The sequence below is a fragment of the Oryctolagus cuniculus genome, unplaced genomic scaffold (genome assembly GCF_964237555.1).
Source record: "Oryctolagus cuniculus unplaced genomic scaffold, mOryCun1.1 SCAFFOLD_175, whole genome shotgun sequence".
Classification (NCBI taxonomy): domain Eukaryota; kingdom Metazoa; phylum Chordata; class Mammalia; order Lagomorpha; family Leporidae; genus Oryctolagus; species Oryctolagus cuniculus.
In genome coordinates, this window is record NW_027208209.1 from 63,944 (window position 1) to 81,447 (window position 17,504).

General features: G+C 57.0%; 1 protein-coding gene across 1 annotated transcript in view; it reads left to right on the forward strand.

The window, feature by feature from the left end:
- The window catches only part of LOC138847926 (collagen alpha-1(I) chain-like), a gene marked incomplete at its 3' end in the record, with an annotated part of 29,465 nt that extends 12,192 nt beyond the window's left edge, over nucleotides 1-17,273 (forward strand). The window contains exons 12-29 of the mRNA XM_070067674.1: nucleotides 258-370; nucleotides 552-684; nucleotides 2,326-2,438; nucleotides 2,620-2,752; nucleotides 4,394-4,506; nucleotides 4,688-4,820; nucleotides 6,462-6,574; nucleotides 6,756-6,888; nucleotides 8,531-8,643; nucleotides 8,825-8,957; nucleotides 10,599-10,711; nucleotides 10,893-11,025; nucleotides 12,667-12,779; nucleotides 12,961-13,093; nucleotides 14,735-14,856; nucleotides 15,038-15,170; nucleotides 16,812-16,924; nucleotides 17,106-17,273. Coding sequence (XP_069923775.1) covers nucleotides 258-370; nucleotides 552-684; nucleotides 2,326-2,438; nucleotides 2,620-2,752; nucleotides 4,394-4,506; nucleotides 4,688-4,820; nucleotides 6,462-6,574; nucleotides 6,756-6,888; nucleotides 8,531-8,643; nucleotides 8,825-8,957; nucleotides 10,599-10,711; nucleotides 10,893-11,025; nucleotides 12,667-12,779; nucleotides 12,961-13,093; nucleotides 14,735-14,856; nucleotides 15,038-15,170; nucleotides 16,812-16,924; nucleotides 17,106-17,273 — 2,258 coding nt within the window. The remainder of the gene's footprint in view (nucleotides 1-257; nucleotides 371-551; nucleotides 685-2,325; nucleotides 2,439-2,619; nucleotides 2,753-4,393; nucleotides 4,507-4,687; nucleotides 4,821-6,461; nucleotides 6,575-6,755; nucleotides 6,889-8,530; nucleotides 8,644-8,824; nucleotides 8,958-10,598; nucleotides 10,712-10,892; nucleotides 11,026-12,666; nucleotides 12,780-12,960; nucleotides 13,094-14,734; nucleotides 14,857-15,037; nucleotides 15,171-16,811; nucleotides 16,925-17,105) is intronic.
- Nucleotides 17,274-17,504: the final 231 nt, after the last annotated feature.

Below are 17,504 nucleotides of genomic sequence, written 5' to 3' on the forward strand. Positions count from 1 at the left end.
TGGTGGCCACAAGGCGCAGGCGCAAGGGGCTCAGCTCTGCATTTCTGTACTTGGCCACAAGGGGCAGCAGAGCAGACCAGCGATGGTCCACATTTGCATAGGCGCAACCTTTGCTTTCTGATTGGTTGGTACTGTTTCGTTCCATCCAATCTGACTCCCTCTCTGGAGCCCTCATTTGAATAGTGAGTCTATAAATAGGCTACTTAGCGTTGCAACCGCCGTTTGACTTCAAGCGACGGTTCGGGTGCTGTTTTCAGTTACAGCCCGAGGGCCGTCGGAGCCCCAGCCCCGATCCCGGACAGGGCGGCGAGCGAGGGGCAGCGGCGGACGCCGGCGGGAAGGGCGGGCCCGCAGCGCAGCCGTGCGCCAGGTGAGGGCGCGGGTTCGGCCGGGCGGAGAGCTTTCCCGCGTCTGCGCGGCGCCGGCTCCTCAGGCCTGGCGAGTCCCGGTGTCCGCGGCCGGAGCGGCGCCGTCGGCCCTGACCCCGTCCCGGAGCGGGAGCCGGGAAGGGAGAGCGAGGACCCGGCGTCCGCGTGGCTCCTCTCGGTCAGCCCCGGCCGGGCAGGGCTCCTGCGGAGACGCCGCCCGGCGGCCTCGGCCTCTGAGGAGGGAGCGGCGCGGCCCCTGGTGGCCCGGGGTCCCGGCGGTGCCCGCGGGGCGCGGACGCTGAGGGCGCCTGGTGTGGTCAGGCGGATCCCGGAGGAAGCACCTTCGTGGCGGTAGGTGGGGGGTCCCACAAGTTGGTCTCCTCCTCCTGTTGGTGGGTGGGAACAAGGTGCCCTGCCATTGTACTACGGGTCCTACCACATGCCAGTGTTCTTATTTTGGTGTGTCCGTGGTATTTCGGCGGGTTACGGTTGTACTTAGTGGACAAGAGTTGTAAAAAATGGTTCTAGTCACTTGCTCAGCCAGGACGTTCCTGCTCGCGGCCGTTGCTTGGTCTCCGGGTCTTCCGGCATCTGCAGCTAATTAAGCTTTCCCTGAAGGTCATCCTACTCAGTACATTTTACTGGGACCCCCCAAATGGATGGTTGGGTGCCAGTCACCCATGGACCTCGGATTCTGTCTCAGATCTGCATCATTCCCCTAACTGCATGAGTCGGTTCCTAATTCACTCTCATTGTGAGTGTGGCTTTATAAAAGAGAACAGTCATCTAAAAATCTTTAGACCTTTCATTCATGTTTCTATGCTGTCATTTCATTCATGTTTCCAGGGTTGTCAGGATTCTATTGATAGAGTAAGCAACCTGATTTTTTTAAGGAAGTTCCAAAATTTTAAGAATTAATCAAATTACATAGTATCTTTTTACAGACAGTTGCAACATTGTAAAGACTTTGCCTGACTCCATAAGCCTGATTTTTTTCCTTTAAATTATGTTTTTTTTTTTTTTTTTTTTTTGACAGGCAGAGTGGACAGTGAGAGAGAGAGATAGAGAGAAAGGTCTTCCTTTGCCGTTGGTTCACCCCCCAATGGCCGCTGCAGCCGGTGCACCGCACTGATCGCAGGCGGAGGATTAGCCTTGTGAGCAGCGGTGCCAGCCCAAAACACTGTTCTGTACCTGGTGTCCGCCAGTCTCTGGCTCAGTTGGGAACTGTGTCTTTTTTTTTATTTAAAAGAGTTGCAGAGACAGAAAGGGGGGAGGGAGGGAGGGAGGGAGGAAGAGAGAGAGAGAGAGAGCAAGAGAGAGAGAGAGGGAGTGAGAGAGAGCTTCCATCCTCTGCTTCACTCCCAAAATGGCTGCAATGGCCCTGGTCTGGGCCAGACAGAAGCCAGGAGCTTCTGGGTCTCCCACGTGGGTGGCAGGGACCCCAATATTTGGGATATCTTCCTCTGTTTTTCTCAGGCCATTAGCAGCATGCTGGATGGGAAGTGGAGCAGGTGGGACTCGAACCTGCCACGCCACAGTGCTGGATGGAAAACTGGCTCTTAAAACAAGATCTGGGTGACGCCACTGCCTAGGGCCCCGTGTCCTTGGGCTTTGGAAGGCAGCACGTCTTCAGTGATGCTGACAGCAAGATCCTGCACATCACTCTACTTGAAGGGACCGCACCTGCGAGCACCAGACTCTGGTGGCCACAAGGCGCAGGCGCAAGGGGCTCAGCTCTGCATTTCTGTACTTGGCCACAAGGGGCAGCAGAGCAGACCAGCGATGGTCCACATTTGCATAGGCGCAACCTTTGCTTTCTGATTGGTTGGTACTGTTTCGTTCCATCCAATCTGACTCCCTCTCTGGAGCCCTCATTTGAATAGTGAGTCTATAAATAGGCTACTTAGCGTTGCAACCGCCGTTTGACTTCAAGCGACGGTTCGGGTGCTGTTTTCAGTTACAGCCCGAGGGCCGTCGGAGCCCCAGCCCCGATCCCGGACAGGGCGGCGAGCGAGGGGCAGCGGCGGACGCCGGCGGGAAGGGCGGGCCCGCAGCGCAGCCGTGCGCCAGGTGAGGGCGCGGGTTCGGCCGGGCGGAGAGCTTTCCCGCGTCTGCGCGGCGCCGGCTCCTCAGGCCTGGCGAGTCCCGGTGTCCGCGGCCGGAGCGGCGCCGTCGGCCCTGACCCCGTCCCGGAGCGGGAGCCGGGAAGGGAGAGCGAGGACCCGGCGTCCGCGTGGCTCCTCTCGGTCAGCCCCGGCCGGGCAGGGCTCCTGCGGAGACGCCGCCCGGCGGCCTCGGCCTCTGAGGAGGGAGCGGCGCGGCCCCTGGTGGCCCGGGGTCCCGGCGGTGCCCGCGGGGCGCGGACGCTGAGGGCGCCTGGTGTGGTCAGGCGGATCCCGGAGGAAGCACCTTCGTGGCGGTAGGTGGGGGGTCCCACAAGTTGGTCTCCTCCTCCTGTTGGTGGGTGGGAACAAGGTGCCCTGCCATTGTACTACGGGTCCTACCACATGCCAGTGTTCTTATTTTGGTGTGTCCGTGGTATTTCGGCGGGTTACGGTTGTACTTAGTGGACAAGAGTTGTAAAAAATGGTTCTAGTCACTTGCTCAGCCAGGACGTTCCTGCTCGCGGCCGTTGCTTGGTCTCCGGGTCTTCCGGCATCTGCAGCTAATTAAGCTTTCCCTGAAGGTCATCCTACTCAGTACATTTTACTGGGACCCCCCAAATGGATGGTTGGGTGCCAGTCACCCATGGACCTCGGATTCTGTCTCAGATCTGCATCATTCCCCTAACTGCATGAGTCGGTTCCTAATTCACTCTCATTGTGAGTGTGGCTTTATAAAAGAGAACAGTCATCTAAAAATCTTTAGACCTTTCATTCATGTTTCTATGCTGTCATTTCATTCATGTTTCCAGGGTTGTCAGGATTCTATTGATAGAGTAAGCAACCTGATTTTTTTAAGGAAGTTCCAAAATTTTAAGAATTAATCAAATTACATAGTATCTTTTTACAGACAGTTGCAACATTGTAAAGACTTTGCCTGACTCCATAAGCCTGATTTTTTTCCTTTAAATTATGTTGTTTTTTTTTTTTTTTTTTTGACAGGCAGAGTGGACAGTGAGAGAGAGAGATAGAGAGAAAGGTCTTCCTTTGCCGTTGGTTCACCCCCCAATGGCCGCTGCAGCCGGTGCACCGCACTGATCGCAGGCGGAGGATTAGCCTTGTGAGCAGCGGTGCCAGCCCAAAACACTGTTCTGTACCTGGTGTCCGCCAGTCTCTGGCTCAGTTGGGAACTGTGTCTTTTTTTTTATTTAAAAGAGTTGCAGAGACAGAAAGGGGGGAGGGAGGGAGGGAGGGAGGAAGAGAGAGAGAGAGAGAGCAAGAGAGAGAGAGAGGGAGTGAGAGAGAGCTTCCATCCTCTGCTTCACTCCCAAAATGGCTGCAATGGCCCTGGTCTGGGCCAGACAGAAGCCAGGAGCTTCTGGGTCTCCCACGTGGGTGGCAGGGACCCCAATATTTGGGATATCTTCCTCTGTTTTTCTCAGGCCATTAGCAGCATGCTGGATGGGAAGTGGAGCAGGTGGGACTCGAACCTGCCACGCCACAGTGCTGGATGGAAAACTGGCTCTTAAAACAAGATCTGGGTGACGCCACTGCCTAGGGCCCCGTGTCCTTGGGCTTTGGAAGGCAGCACGTCTTCAGTGATGCTGACAGCAAGATCCTGCACATCACTCTACTTGAAGGGACCGCACCTGCGAGCACCAGACTCTGGTGGCCACAAGGCGCAGGCGCAAGGGGCTCAGCTCTGCATTTCTGTACTTGGCCACAAGGGGCAGCAGAGCAGACCAGCGATGGTCCACATTTGCATAGGCGCAACCTTTGCTTTCTGATTGGTTGGTACTGTTTCGTTCCATCCAATCTGACTCCCTCTCTGGAGCCCTCATTTGAATAGTGAGTCTATAAATAGGCTACTTAGCGTTGCAACCGCCGTTTGACTTCAAGCGACGGTTCGGGTGCTGTTTTCAGTTACAGCCCGAGGGCCGTCGGAGCCCCAGCCCCGATCCCGGACAGGGCGGCGAGCGAGGGGCAGCGGCGGACGCCGGCGGGAAGGGCGGGCCCGCAGCGCAGCCGTGCGCCAGGTGAGGGCGCGGGTTCGGCCGGGCGGAGAGCTTTCCCGCGTCTGCGCGGCGCCGGCTCCTCAGGCCTGGCGAGTCCCGGTGTCCGCGGCCGGAGCGGCGCCGTCGGCCCTGACCCCGTCCCGGAGCGGGAGCCGGGAAGGGAGAGCGAGGACCCGGCGTCCGCGTGGCTCCTCTCGGTCAGCCCCGGCCGGGCAGGGCTCCTGCGGAGACGCCGCCCGGCGGCCTCGGCCTCTGAGGAGGGAGCGGCGCGGCCCCTGGTGGCCCGGGGTCCCGGCGGTGCCCGCGGGGCGCGGACGCTGAGGGCGCCTGGTGTGGTCAGGCGGATCCCGGAGGAAGCACCTTCGTGGCGGTAGGTGGGGGGTCCCACAAGTTGGTCTCCTCCTCCTGTTGGTGGGTGGGAACAAGGTGCCCTGCCATTGTACTACGGGTCCTACCACATGCCAGTGTTCTTATTTTGGTGTGTCCGTGGTATTTCGGCGGGTTACGGTTGTACTTAGTGGACAAGAGTTGTAAAAAATGGTTCTAGTCACTTGCTCAGCCAGGACGTTCCTGCTCGCGGCCGTTGCTTGGTCTCCGGGTCTTCCGGCATCTGCAGCTAATTAAGCTTTCCCTGAAGGTCATCCTACTCAGTACATTTTACTGGGACCCCCCAAATGGATGGTTGGGTGCCAGTCACCCATGGACCTCGGATTCTGTCTCAGATCTGCATCATTCCCCTAACTGCATGAGTCGGTTCCTAATTCACTCTCATTGTGAGTGTGGCTTTATAAAAGAGAACAGTCATCTAAAAATCTTTAGACCTTTCATTCATGTTTCTATGCTGTCATTTCATTCATGTTTCCAGGGTTGTCAGGATTCTATTGATAGAGTAAGCAACCTGATTTTTTTAAGGAAGTTCCAAAATTTTAAGAATTAATCAAATTACATAGTATCTTTTTACAGACAGTTGCAACATTGTAAAGACTTTGCCTGACTCCATAAGCCTGATTTTTTTCCTTTAAATTATGTTGTTTTTTTTTTTTTTTTTTTGACAGGCAGAGTGGACAGTGAGAGAGAGAGATAGAGAGAAAGGTCTTCCTTTGCCGTTGGTTCACCCCCCAATGGCCGCTGCAGCCGGTGCACCGCACTGATCGCAGGCGGAGGATTAGCCTTGTGAGCAGCGGTGCCAGCCCAAAACACTGTTCTGTACCTGGTGTCCGCCAGTCTCTGGCTCAGTTGGGAACTGTGTCTTTTTTTTTATTTAAAAGAGTTGCAGAGACAGAAAGGGGGGAGGGAGGGAGGGAGGGAGGAAGAGAGAGAGAGAGAGAGCAAGAGAGAGAGAGAGGGAGTGAGAGAGAGCTTCCATCCTCTGCTTCACTCCCAAAATGGCTGCAATGGCCCTGGTCTGGGCCAGACAGAAGCCAGGAGCTTCTGGGTCTCCCACGTGGGTGGCAGGGACCCCAATATTTGGGATATCTTCCTCTGTTTTTCTCAGGCCATTAGCAGCATGCTGGATGGGAAGTGGAGCAGGTGGGACTCGAACCTGCCACGCCACAGTGCTGGATGGAAAACTGGCTCTTAAAACAAGATCTGGGTGACGCCACTGCCTAGGGCCCCGTGTCCTTGGGCTTTGGAAGGCAGCACGTCTTCAGTGATGCTGACAGCAAGATCCTGCACATCACTCTACTTGAAGGGACCGCACCTGCGAGCACCAGACTCTGGTGGCCACAAGGCGCAGGCGCAAGGGGCTCAGCTCTGCATTTCTGTACTTGGCCACAAGGGGCAGCAGAGCAGACCAGCGATGGTCCACATTTGCATAGGCGCAACCTTTGCTTTCTGATTGGTTGGTACTGTTTCGTTCCATCCAATCTGACTCCCTCTCTGGAGCCCTCATTTGAATAGTGAGTCTATAAATAGGCTACTTAGCGTTGCAACCGCCGTTTGACTTCAAGCGACGGTTCGGGTGCTGTTTTCAGTTACAGCCCGAGGGCCGTCGGAGCCCCAGCCCCGATCCCGGACAGGGCGGCGAGCGAGGGGCAGCGGCGGACGCCGGCGGGAAGGGCGGGCCCGCAGCGCAGCCGTGCGCCAGGTGAGGGCGCGGGTTCGGCCGGGCGGAGAGCTTTCCCGCGTCTGCGCGGCGCCGGCTCCTCAGGCCTGGCGAGTCCCGGTGTCCGCGGCCGGAGCGGCGCCGTCGGCCCTGACCCCGTCCCGGAGCGGGAGCCGGGAAGGGAGAGCGAGGACCCGGCGTCCGCGTGGCTCCTCTCGGTCAGCCCCGGCCGGGCAGGGCTCCTGCGGAGACGCCGCCCGGCGGCCTCGGCCTCTGAGGAGGGAGCGGCGCGGCCCCTGGTGGCCCGGGGTCCCGGCGGTGCCCGCGGGGCGCGGACGCTGAGGGCGCCTGGTGTGGTCAGGCGGATCCCGGAGGAAGCACCTTCGTGGCGGTAGGTGGGGGGTCCCACAAGTTGGTCTCCTCCTCCTGTTGGTGGGTGGGAACAAGGTGCCCTGCCATTGTACTACGGGTCCTACCACATGCCAGTGTTCTTATTTTGGTGTGTCCGTGGTATTTCGGCGGGTTACGGTTGTACTTAGTGGACAAGAGTTGTAAAAAATGGTTCTAGTCACTTGCTCAGCCAGGACGTTCCTGCTCGCGGCCGTTGCTTGGTCTCCGGGTCTTCCGGCATCTGCAGCTAATTAAGCTTTCCCTGAAGGTCATCCTACTCAGTACATTTTACTGGGACCCCCCAAATGGATGGTTGGGTGCCAGTCACCCATGGACCTCGGATTCTGTCTCAGATCTGCATCATTCCCCTAACTGCATGAGTCGGTTCCTAATTCACTCTCATTGTGAGTGTGGCTTTATAAAAGAGAACAGTCATCTAAAAATCTTTAGACCTTTCATTCATGTTTCTATGCTGTCATTTCATTCATGTTTCCAGGGTTGTCAGGATTCTATTGATAGAGTAAGCAACCTGATTTTTTTAAGGAAGTTCCAAAATTTTAAGAATTAATCAAATTACATAGTATCTTTTTACAGACAGTTGCAACATTGTAAAGACTTTGCCTGACTCCATAAGCCTGATTTTTTTCCTTTAAATTATGTTGTTTTTTTTTTTTTTTTTTTTGACAGGCAGAGTGGACAGTGAGAGAGAGAGATAGAGAGAAAGGTCTTCCTTTGCCGTTGGTTCACCCCCCAATGGCCGCTGCAGCCGGTGCACCGCACTGATCGCAGGCGGAGGATTAGCCTTGTGAGCAGCGGTGCCAGCCCAAAACACTGTTCTGTACCTGGTGTCCGCCAGTCTCTGGCTCAGTTGGGAACTGTGTCTTTTTTTTTATTTAAAAGAGTTGCAGAGACAGAAAGGGGGGAGGGAGGGAGGGAGGGAGGAAGAGAGAGAGAGAGAGAGCAAGAGAGAGAGAGAGGGAGTGAGAGAGAGCTTCCATCCTCTGCTTCACTCCCAAAATGGCTGCAATGGCCCTGGTCTGGGCCAGACAGAAGCCAGGAGCTTCTGGGTCTCCCACGTGGGTGGCAGGGACCCCAATATTTGGGATATCTTCCTCTGTTTTTCTCAGGCCATTAGCAGCATGCTGGATGGGAAGTGGAGCAGGTGGGACTCGAACCTGCCACGCCACAGTGCTGGATGGAAAACTGGCTCTTAAAACAAGATCTGGGTGACGCCACTGCCTAGGGCCCCGTGTCCTTGGGCTTTGGAAGGCAGCACGTCTTCAGTGATGCTGACAGCAAGATCCTGCACATCACTCTACTTGAAGGGACCGCACCTGCGAGCACCAGACTCTGGTGGCCACAAGGCGCAGGCGCAAGGGGCTCAGCTCTGCATTTCTGTACTTGGCCACAAGGGGCAGCAGAGCAGACCAGCGATGGTCCACATTTGCATAGGCGCAACCTTTGCTTTCTGATTGGTTGGTACTGTTTCGTTCCATCCAATCTGACTCCCTCTCTGGAGCCCTCATTTGAATAGTGAGTCTATAAATAGGCTACTTAGCGTTGCAACCGCCGTTTGACTTCAAGCGACGGTTCGGGTGCTGTTTTCAGTTACAGCCCGAGGGCCGTCGGAGCCCCAGCCCCGATCCCGGACAGGGCGGCGAGCGAGGGGCAGCGGCGGACGCCGGCGGGAAGGGCGGGCCCGCAGCGCAGCCGTGCGCCAGGTGAGGGCGCGGGTTCGGCCGGGCGGAGAGCTTTCCCGCGTCTGCGCGGCGCCGGCTCCTCAGGCCTGGCGAGTCCCGGTGTCCGCGGCCGGAGCGGCGCCGTCGGCCCTGACCCCGTCCCGGAGCGGGAGCCGGGAAGGGAGAGCGAGGACCCGGCGTCCGCGTGGCTCCTCTCGGTCAGCCCCGGCCGGGCAGGGCTCCTGCGGAGACGCCGCCCGGCGGCCTCGGCCTCTGAGGAGGGAGCGGCGCGGCCCCTGGTGGCCCGGGGTCCCGGCGGTGCCCGCGGGGCGCGGACGCTGAGGGCGCCTGGTGTGGTCAGGCGGATCCCGGAGGAAGCACCTTCGTGGCGGTAGGTGGGGGGTCCCACAAGTTGGTCTCCTCCTCCTGTTGGTGGGTGGGAACAAGGTGCCCTGCCATTGTACTACGGGTCCTACCACATGCCAGTGTTCTTATTTTGGTGTGTCCGTGGTATTTCGGCGGGTTACGGTTGTACTTAGTGGACAAGAGTTGTAAAAAATGGTTCTAGTCACTTGCTCAGCCAGGACGTTCCTGCTCGCGGCCGTTGCTTGGTCTCCGGGTCTTCCGGCATCTGCAGCTAATTAAGCTTTCCCTGAAGGTCATCCTACTCAGTACATTTTACTGGGACCCCCCAAATGGATGGTTGGGTGCCAGTCACCCATGGACCTCGGATTCTGTCTCAGATCTGCATCATTCCCCTAACTGCATGAGTCGGTTCCTAATTCACTCTCATTGTGAGTGTGGCTTTATAAAAGAGAACAGTCATCTAAAAATCTTTAGACCTTTCATTCATGTTTCTATGCTGTCATTTCATTCATGTTTCCAGGGTTGTCAGGATTCTATTGATAGAGTAAGCAACCTGATTTTTTTAAGGAAGTTCCAAAATTTTAAGAATTAATCAAATTACATAGTATCTTTTTACAGACAGTTGCAACATTGTAAAGACTTTGCCTGACTCCATAAGCCTGATTTTTTTCCTTTAAATTATGTTGTTTTTTTTTTTTTTTTTTTGACAGGCAGAGTGGACAGTGAGAGAGAGAGATAGAGAGAAAGGTCTTCCTTTGCCGTTGGTTCACCCCCCAATGGCCGCTGCAGCCGGTGCACCGCACTGATCGCAGGCGGAGGATTAGCCTTGTGAGCAGCGGTGCCAGCCCAAAACACTGTTCTGTACCTGGTGTCCGCCAGTCTCTGGCTCAGTTGGGAACTGTGTCTTTTTTTTTATTTAAAAGAGTTGCAGAGACAGAAAGGGGGGAGGGAGGGAGGGAGGGAGGAAGAGAGAGAGAGAGAGAGCAAGAGAGAGAGAGAGGGAGTGAGAGAGAGCTTCCATCCTCTGCTTCACTCCCAAAATGGCTGCAATGGCCCTGGTCTGGGCCAGACAGAAGCCAGGAGCTTCTGGGTCTCCCACGTGGGTGGCAGGGACCCCAATATTTGGGATATCTTCCTCTGTTTTTCTCAGGCCATTAGCAGCATGCTGGATGGGAAGTGGAGCAGGTGGGACTCGAACCTGCCACGCCACAGTGCTGGATGGAAAACTGGCTCTTAAAACAAGATCTGGGTGACGCCACTGCCTAGGGCCCCGTGTCCTTGGGCTTTGGAAGGCAGCACGTCTTCAGTGATGCTGACAGCAAGATCCTGCACATCACTCTACTTGAAGGGACCGCACCTGCGAGCACCAGACTCTGGTGGCCACAAGGCGCAGGCGCAAGGGGCTCAGCTCTGCATTTCTGTACTTGGCCACAAGGGGCAGCAGAGCAGACCAGCGATGGTCCACATTTGCATAGGCGCAACCTTTGCTTTCTGATTGGTTGGTACTGTTTCGTTCCATCCAATCTGACTCCCTCTCTGGAGCCCTCATTTGAATAGTGAGTCTATAAATAGGCTACTTAGCGTTGCAACCGCCGTTTGACTTCAAGCGACGGTTCGGGTGCTGTTTTCAGTTACAGCCCGAGGGCCGTCGGAGCCCCAGCCCCGATCCCGGACAGGGCGGCGAGCGAGGGGCAGCGGCGGACGCCGGCGGGAAGGGCGGGCCCGCAGCGCAGCCGTGCGCCAGGTGAGGGCGCGGGTTCGGCCGGGCGGAGAGCTTTCCCGCGTCTGCGCGGCGCCGGCTCCTCAGGCCTGGCGAGTCCCGGTGTCCGCGGCCGGAGCGGCGCCGTCGGCCCTGACCCCGTCCCGGAGCGGGAGCCGGGAAGGGAGAGCGAGGACCCGGCGTCCGCGTGGCTCCTCTCGGTCAGCCCCGGCCGGGCAGGGCTCCTGCGGAGACGCCGCCCGGCGGCCTCGGCCTCTGAGGAGGGAGCGGCGCGGCCCCTGGTGGCCCGGGGTCCCGGCGGTGCCCGCGGGGCGCGGACGCTGAGGGCGCCTGGTGTGGTCAGGCGGATCCCGGAGGAAGCACCTTCGTGGCGGTAGGTGGGGGGTCCCACAAGTTGGTCTCCTCCTCCTGTTGGTGGGTGGGAACAAGGTGCCCTGCCATTGTACTACGGGTCCTACCACATGCCAGTGTTCTTATTTTGGTGTGTCCGTGGTATTTCGGCGGGTTACGGTTGTACTTAGTGGACAAGAGTTGTAAAAAATGGTTCTAGTCACTTGCTCAGCCAGGACGTTCCTGCTCGCGGCCGTTGCTTGGTCTCCGGGTCTTCCGGCATCTGCAGCTAATTAAGCTTTCCCTGAAGGTCATCCTACTCAGTACATTTTACTGGGACCCCCCAAATGGATGGTTGGGTGCCAGTCACCCATGGACCTCGGATTCTGTCTCAGATCTGCATCATTCCCCTAACTGCATGAGTCGGTTCCTAATTCACTCTCATTGTGAGTGTGGCTTTATAAAAGAGAACAGTCATCTAAAAATCTTTAGACCTTTCATTCATGTTTCTATGCTGTCATTTCATTCATGTTTCCAGGGTTGTCAGGATTCTATTGATAGAGTAAGCAACCTGATTTTTTTAAGGAAGTTCCAAAATTTTAAGAATTAATCAAATTACATAGTATCTTTTTACAGACAGTTGCAACATTGTAAAGACTTTGCCTGACTCCATAAGCCTGATTTTTTTCCTTTAAATTATGTTGTTTTTTTTTTTTTTTTTTTGACAGGCAGAGTGGACAGTGAGAGAGAGAGATAGAGAGAAAGGTCTTCCTTTGCCGTTGGTTCACCCCCCAATGGCCGCTGCAGCCGGTGCACCGCACTGATCGCAGGCGGAGGATTAGCCTTGTGAGCAGCGGTGCCAGCCCAAAACACTGTTCTGTACCTGGTGTCCGCCAGTCTCTGGCTCAGTTGGGAACTGTGTCTTTTTTTTTATTTAAAAGAGTTGCAGAGACAGAAAGGGGGGAGGGAGGGAGGGAGGGAGGAAGAGAGAGAGAGAGAGAGCAAGAGAGAGAGAGAGGGAGTGAGAGAGAGCTTCCATCCTCTGCTTCACTCCCAAAATGGCTGCAATGGCCCTGGTCTGGGCCAGACAGAAGCCAGGAGCTTCTGGGTCTCCCACGTGGGTGGCAGGGACCCCAATATTTGGGATATCTTCCTCTGTTTTTCTCAGGCCATTAGCAGCATGCTGGATGGGAAGTGGAGCAGGTGGGACTCGAACCTGCCACGCCACAGTGCTGGATGGAAAACTGGCTCTTAAAACAAGATCTGGGTGACGCCACTGCCTAGGGCCCCGTGTCCTTGGGCTTTGGAAGGCAGCACGTCTTCAGTGATGCTGACAGCAAGATCCTGCACATCACTCTACTTGAAGGGACCGCACCTGCGAGCACCAGACTCTGGTGGCCACAAGGCGCAGGCGCAAGGGGCTCAGCTCTGCATTTCTGTACTTGGCCACAAGGGGCAGCAGAGCAGACCAGCGATGGTCCACATTTGCATAGGCGCAACCTTTGCTTTCTGATTGGTTGGTACTGTTTCGTTCCATCCAATCTGACTCCCTCTCTGGAGCCCTCATTTGAATAGTGAGTCTATAAATAGGCTACTTAGCGTTGCAACCGCCGTTTGACTTCAAGCGACGGTTCGGGTGCTGTTTTCAGTTACAGCCCGAGGGCCGTCGGAGCCCCAGCCCCGATCCCGGACAGGGCGGCGAGCGAGGGGCAGCGGCGGACGCCGGCGGGAAGGGCGGGCCCGCAGCGCAGCCGTGCGCCAGGTGAGGGCGCGGGTTCGGCCGGGCGGAGAGCTTTCCCGCGTCTGCGCGGCGCCGGCTCCTCAGGCCTGGCGAGTCCCGGTGTCCGCGGCCGGAGCGGCGCCGTCGGCCCTGACCCCGTCCCGGAGCGGGAGCCGGGAAGGGAGAGCGAGGACCCGGCGTCCGCGTGGCTCCTCTCGGTCAGCCCCGGCCGGGCAGGGCTCCTGCGGAGACGCCGCCCGGCGGCCTCGGCCTCTGAGGAGGGAGCGGCGCGGCCCCTGGTGGCCCGGGGTCCCGGCGGTGCCCGCGGGGCGCGGACGCTGAGGGCGCCTGGTGTGGTCAGGCGGATCCCGGAGGAAGCACCTTCGTGGCGGTAGGTGGGGGGTCCCACAAGTTGGTCTCCTCCTCCTGTTGGTGGGTGGGAACAAGGTGCCCTGCCATTGTACTACGGGTCCTACCACATGCCAGTGTTCTTATTTTGGTGTGTCCGTGGTATTTCGGCGGGTTACGGTTGTACTTAGTGGACAAGAGTTGTAAAAAATGGTTCTAGTCACTTGCTCAGCCAGGACGTTCCTGCTCGCGGCCGTTGCTTGGTCTCCGGGTCTTCCGGCATCTGCAGCTAATTAAGCTTTCCCTGAAGGTCATCCTACTCAGTACATTTTACTGGGACCCCCCAAATGGATGGTTGGGTGCCAGTCACCCATGGACCTCGGATTCTGTCTCAGATCTGCATCATTCCCCTAACTGCATGAGTCGGTTCCTAATTCACTCTCATTGTGAGTGTGGCTTTATAAAAGAGAACAGTCATCTAAAAATCTTTAGACCTTTCATTCATGTTTCTATGCTGTCATTTCATTCATGTTTCCAGGGTTGTCAGGATTCTATTGATAGAGTAAGCAACCTGATTTTTTTAAGGAAGTTCCAAAATTTTAAGAATTAATCAAATTACATAGTATCTTTTTACAGACAGTTGCAACATTGTAAAGACTTTGCCTGACTCCATAAGCCTGATTTTTTTCCTTTAAATTATGTTGTTTTTTTTTTTTTTTTTTTGACAGGCAGAGTGGACAGTGAGAGAGAGAGATAGAGAGAAAGGTCTTCCTTTGCCGTTGGTTCACCCCCCAATGGCCGCTGCAGCCGGTGCACCGCACTGATCGCAGGCGGAGGATTAGCCTTGTGAGCAGCGGTGCCAGCCCAAAACACTGTTCTGTACCTGGTGTCCGCCAGTCTCTGGCTCAGTTGGGAACTGTGTCTTTTTTTTTATTTAAAAGAGTTGCAGAGACAGAAAGGGGGGAGGGAGGGAGGGAGGGAGGAAGAGAGAGAGAGAGAGAGCAAGAGAGAGAGAGAGGGAGTGAGAGAGAGCTTCCATCCTCTGCTTCACTCCCAAAATGGCTGCAATGGCCCTGGTCTGGGCCAGACAGAAGCCAGGAGCTTCTGGGTCTCCCACGTGGGTGGCAGGGACCCCAATATTTGGGATATCTTCCTCTGTTTTTCTCAGGCCATTAGCAGCATGCTGGATGGGAAGTGGAGCAGGTGGGACTCGAACCTGCCACGCCACAGTGCTGGATGGAAAACTGGCTCTTAAAACAAGATCTGGGTGACGCCACTGCCTAGGGCCCCGTGTCCTTGGGCTTTGGAAGGCAGCACGTCTTCAGTGATGCTGACAGCAAGATCCTGCACATCACTCTACTTGAAGGGACCGCACCTGCGAGCACCAGACTCTGGTGGCCACAAGGCGCAGGCGCAAGGGGCTCAGCTCTGCATTTCTGTACTTGGCCACAAGGGGCAGCAGAGCAGACCAGCGATGGTCCACATTTGCATAGGCGCAACCTTTGCTTTCTGATTGGTTGGTACTGTTTCGTTCCATCCAATCTGACTCCCTCTCTGGAGCCCTCATTTGAATAGTGAGTCTATAAATAGGCTACTTAGCGTTGCAACCGCCGTTTGACTTCAAGCGACGGTTCGGGTGCTGTTTTCAGTTACAGCCCGAGGGCCGTCAGGGCCGTCGGAGCCCCAGCCCCGATCCCGGACAGGGCGGCGAGCGAGGGGCAGCGGCGGACGCCGGCGGGAAGGGCGGGCCCGCAGCGCAGCCGTGCGCCAGGTGAGGGCGCGGGTTCGGCCGGGCGGAGAGCTTTCCCGCGTCTGCGCGGCGCCGGCTCCTCAGGCCTGGCGAGTCCCGGTGTCCGCGGCCGGAGCGGCGCCGTCGGCCCTGACCCCGTCCCGGAGCGGGAGCCGGGAAGGGAGAGCGAGGACCCGGCGTCCGCGTGGCTCCTCTCGGTCAGCCCCGGCCGGGCAGGGCTCCTGCGGAGACGCCGCCCGGCGGCCTCGGCCTCTGAGGAGGGAGCGGCGCGGCCCCTGGTGGCCCGGGGTCCCGGCGGTGCCCGCGGGGCGCGGACGCTGAGGGCGCCTGGTGTGGTCAGGCGGATCCCGGAGGAAGCACCTTCGTGGCGGTAGGTGGGGGGTCCCACAAGTTGGTCTCCTCCTCCTGTTGGTGGGTGGGAACAAGGTGCCCTGCCATTGTACTACGGGTCCTACCACATGCCAGTGTTCTTATTTTGGTGTGTCCGTGGTATTTCGGCGGGTTACGGTTGTACTTAGTGGACAAGAGTTGTAAAAAATGGTTCTAGTCACTTGCTCAGCCAGGACGTTCCTGCTCGCGGCCGTTGCTTGGTCTCCGGGTCTTCCGGCATCTGCAGCTAATTAAGCTTTCCCTGAAGGTCATCCTACTCAGTACATTTTACTGGGACCCCCCAAATGGATGGTTGGGTGCCAGTCACCCATGGACCTCGGATTCTGTCTCAGATCTGCATCATTCCCCTAACTGCATGAGTCGGTTCCTAATTCACTCTCATTGTGAGTGTGGCTTTATAAAAGAGAACAGTCATCTAAAAATCTTTAGACCTTTCATTCATGTTTCTATGCTGTCATTTCATTCATGTTTCCAGGGTTGTCAGGATTCTATTGATAGAGTAAGCAACCTGATTTTTTTAAGGAAGTTCCAAAATTTTAAGAATTAATCAAATTACATAGTATCTTTTTACAGACAGTTGCAACATTGTAAAGACTTTGCCTGACTCCATAAGCCTGATTTTTTTCCTTTAAATTATGTTGTTTTTTTTTTTTTTTTTTTGACAGGCAGAGTGGACAGTGAGAGAGAGAGATAGAGAGAAAGGTCTTCCTTTGCCGTTGGTTCACCCCCCAATGGCCGCTGCAGCCGGTGCACCGCACTGATCGCAGGCGGAGGATTAGCCTTGTGAGCAGCGGTGCCAGCCCAAAACACTGTTCTGTACCTGGTGTCCGCCAGTCTCTGGCTCAGTTGGGAACTGTGTCTTTTTTTTTATTTAAAAGAGTTGCAGAGACAGAAAGGGGGGAGGGAGGGAGGGAGGGAGGAAGAGAGAGAGAGAGAGAGCAAGAGAGAGAGAGAGGGAGTGAGAGAGAGCTTCCATCCTCTGCTTCACTCCCAAAATGGCTGCAATGGCCCTGGTCTGGGCCAGACAGAAGCCAGGAGCTTCTGGGTCTCCCACGTGGGTGGCAGGGACCCCAATATTTGGGATATCTTCCTCTGTTTTTCTCAGGCCATTAGCAGCATGCTGGATGGGAAGTGGAGCAGGTGGGACTCGAACCTGCCACGCCACAGTGCTGGATGGAAAACTGGCTCTTAAAACAAGATCTGGGTGACGCCACTGCCTAGGGCCCCGTGTCCTTGGGCTTTGGAAGGCAGCACGTCTTCAGTGATGCTGACAGCAAGATCCTGCACATCACTCTACTTGAAGGGACCGCACCTGCGAGCACCAGACTCTGGTGGCCACAAGGCGCAGGCGCAAGGGGCTCAGCTCTGCATTTCTGTACTTGGCCACAAGGGGCAGCAGAGCAGACCAGCGATGGTCCACATTTGCATAGGCGCAACCTTTGCTTTCTGATTGGTTGGTACTGTTTCGTTCCATCCAATCTGACTCCCTCTCTGGAGCCCTCATTTGAATAGTGAGTCTATAAATAGGCTACTTAGCGTTGCAACCGCCGTTTGACTTCAAGCGACGGTTCGGGTGCTGTTTTCAGTTACAGCCCGAGGGCCGTCGGAGCCCCAGCCCCGATCCCGGACAGGGCGGCGAGCGAGGGGCAGCGGCGGACGCCGGCGGGAAGGGCGGGCCCGCAGCGCAGCCGTGCGCCAGGTGAGGGCGCGGGTTCGGCCGGGCGGAGAGCTTTCCCGCGTCTGCGCGGCGCCGGCTCCTCAGGCCTGGCGAGTCCCGGTGTCCGCGGCCGGAGCGGCGCCGTCGGCCCTGACCCCGTCCCGGAGCGGGAGCCGGGAAGGGAGAGCGAGGACCCGGCGTCCGCGTGGCTCCTCTCGGTCAGCCCCGGCCGGGCAGGGCTCCTGCGGAGACGCCGCCCGGCGGCCTCGGCCTCTGAGGAGGGAGCGGCGCGGCCCCTGGTGGCCCGGGGTCCCGGCGGTGCCCGCGGGGCGCGGACGCTGAGGGCGCCTGGTGTGGTCAGGCGGATCCCGGAGGAAGCACCTTCGTGGCGGTAGGTGGGGGGTCCCACAAGTTGGTCTCCTCCTCCTGTTGGTGGGTGGGAACAAGGTGCCCTGCCATTGTACTACGGGTCCTACCACATGCCAGTGTTCTTATTTTGGTGTGTCCGTGGTATTTCGGCGGGTTACGGTTGTACTTAGTGGACAAGAGTTGTAAAAAATGGTTCTAGTCACTTGCTCAGCCAGGACGTTCCTGCTCGCGGCCGTTGCTTGGTCTCCGGGTC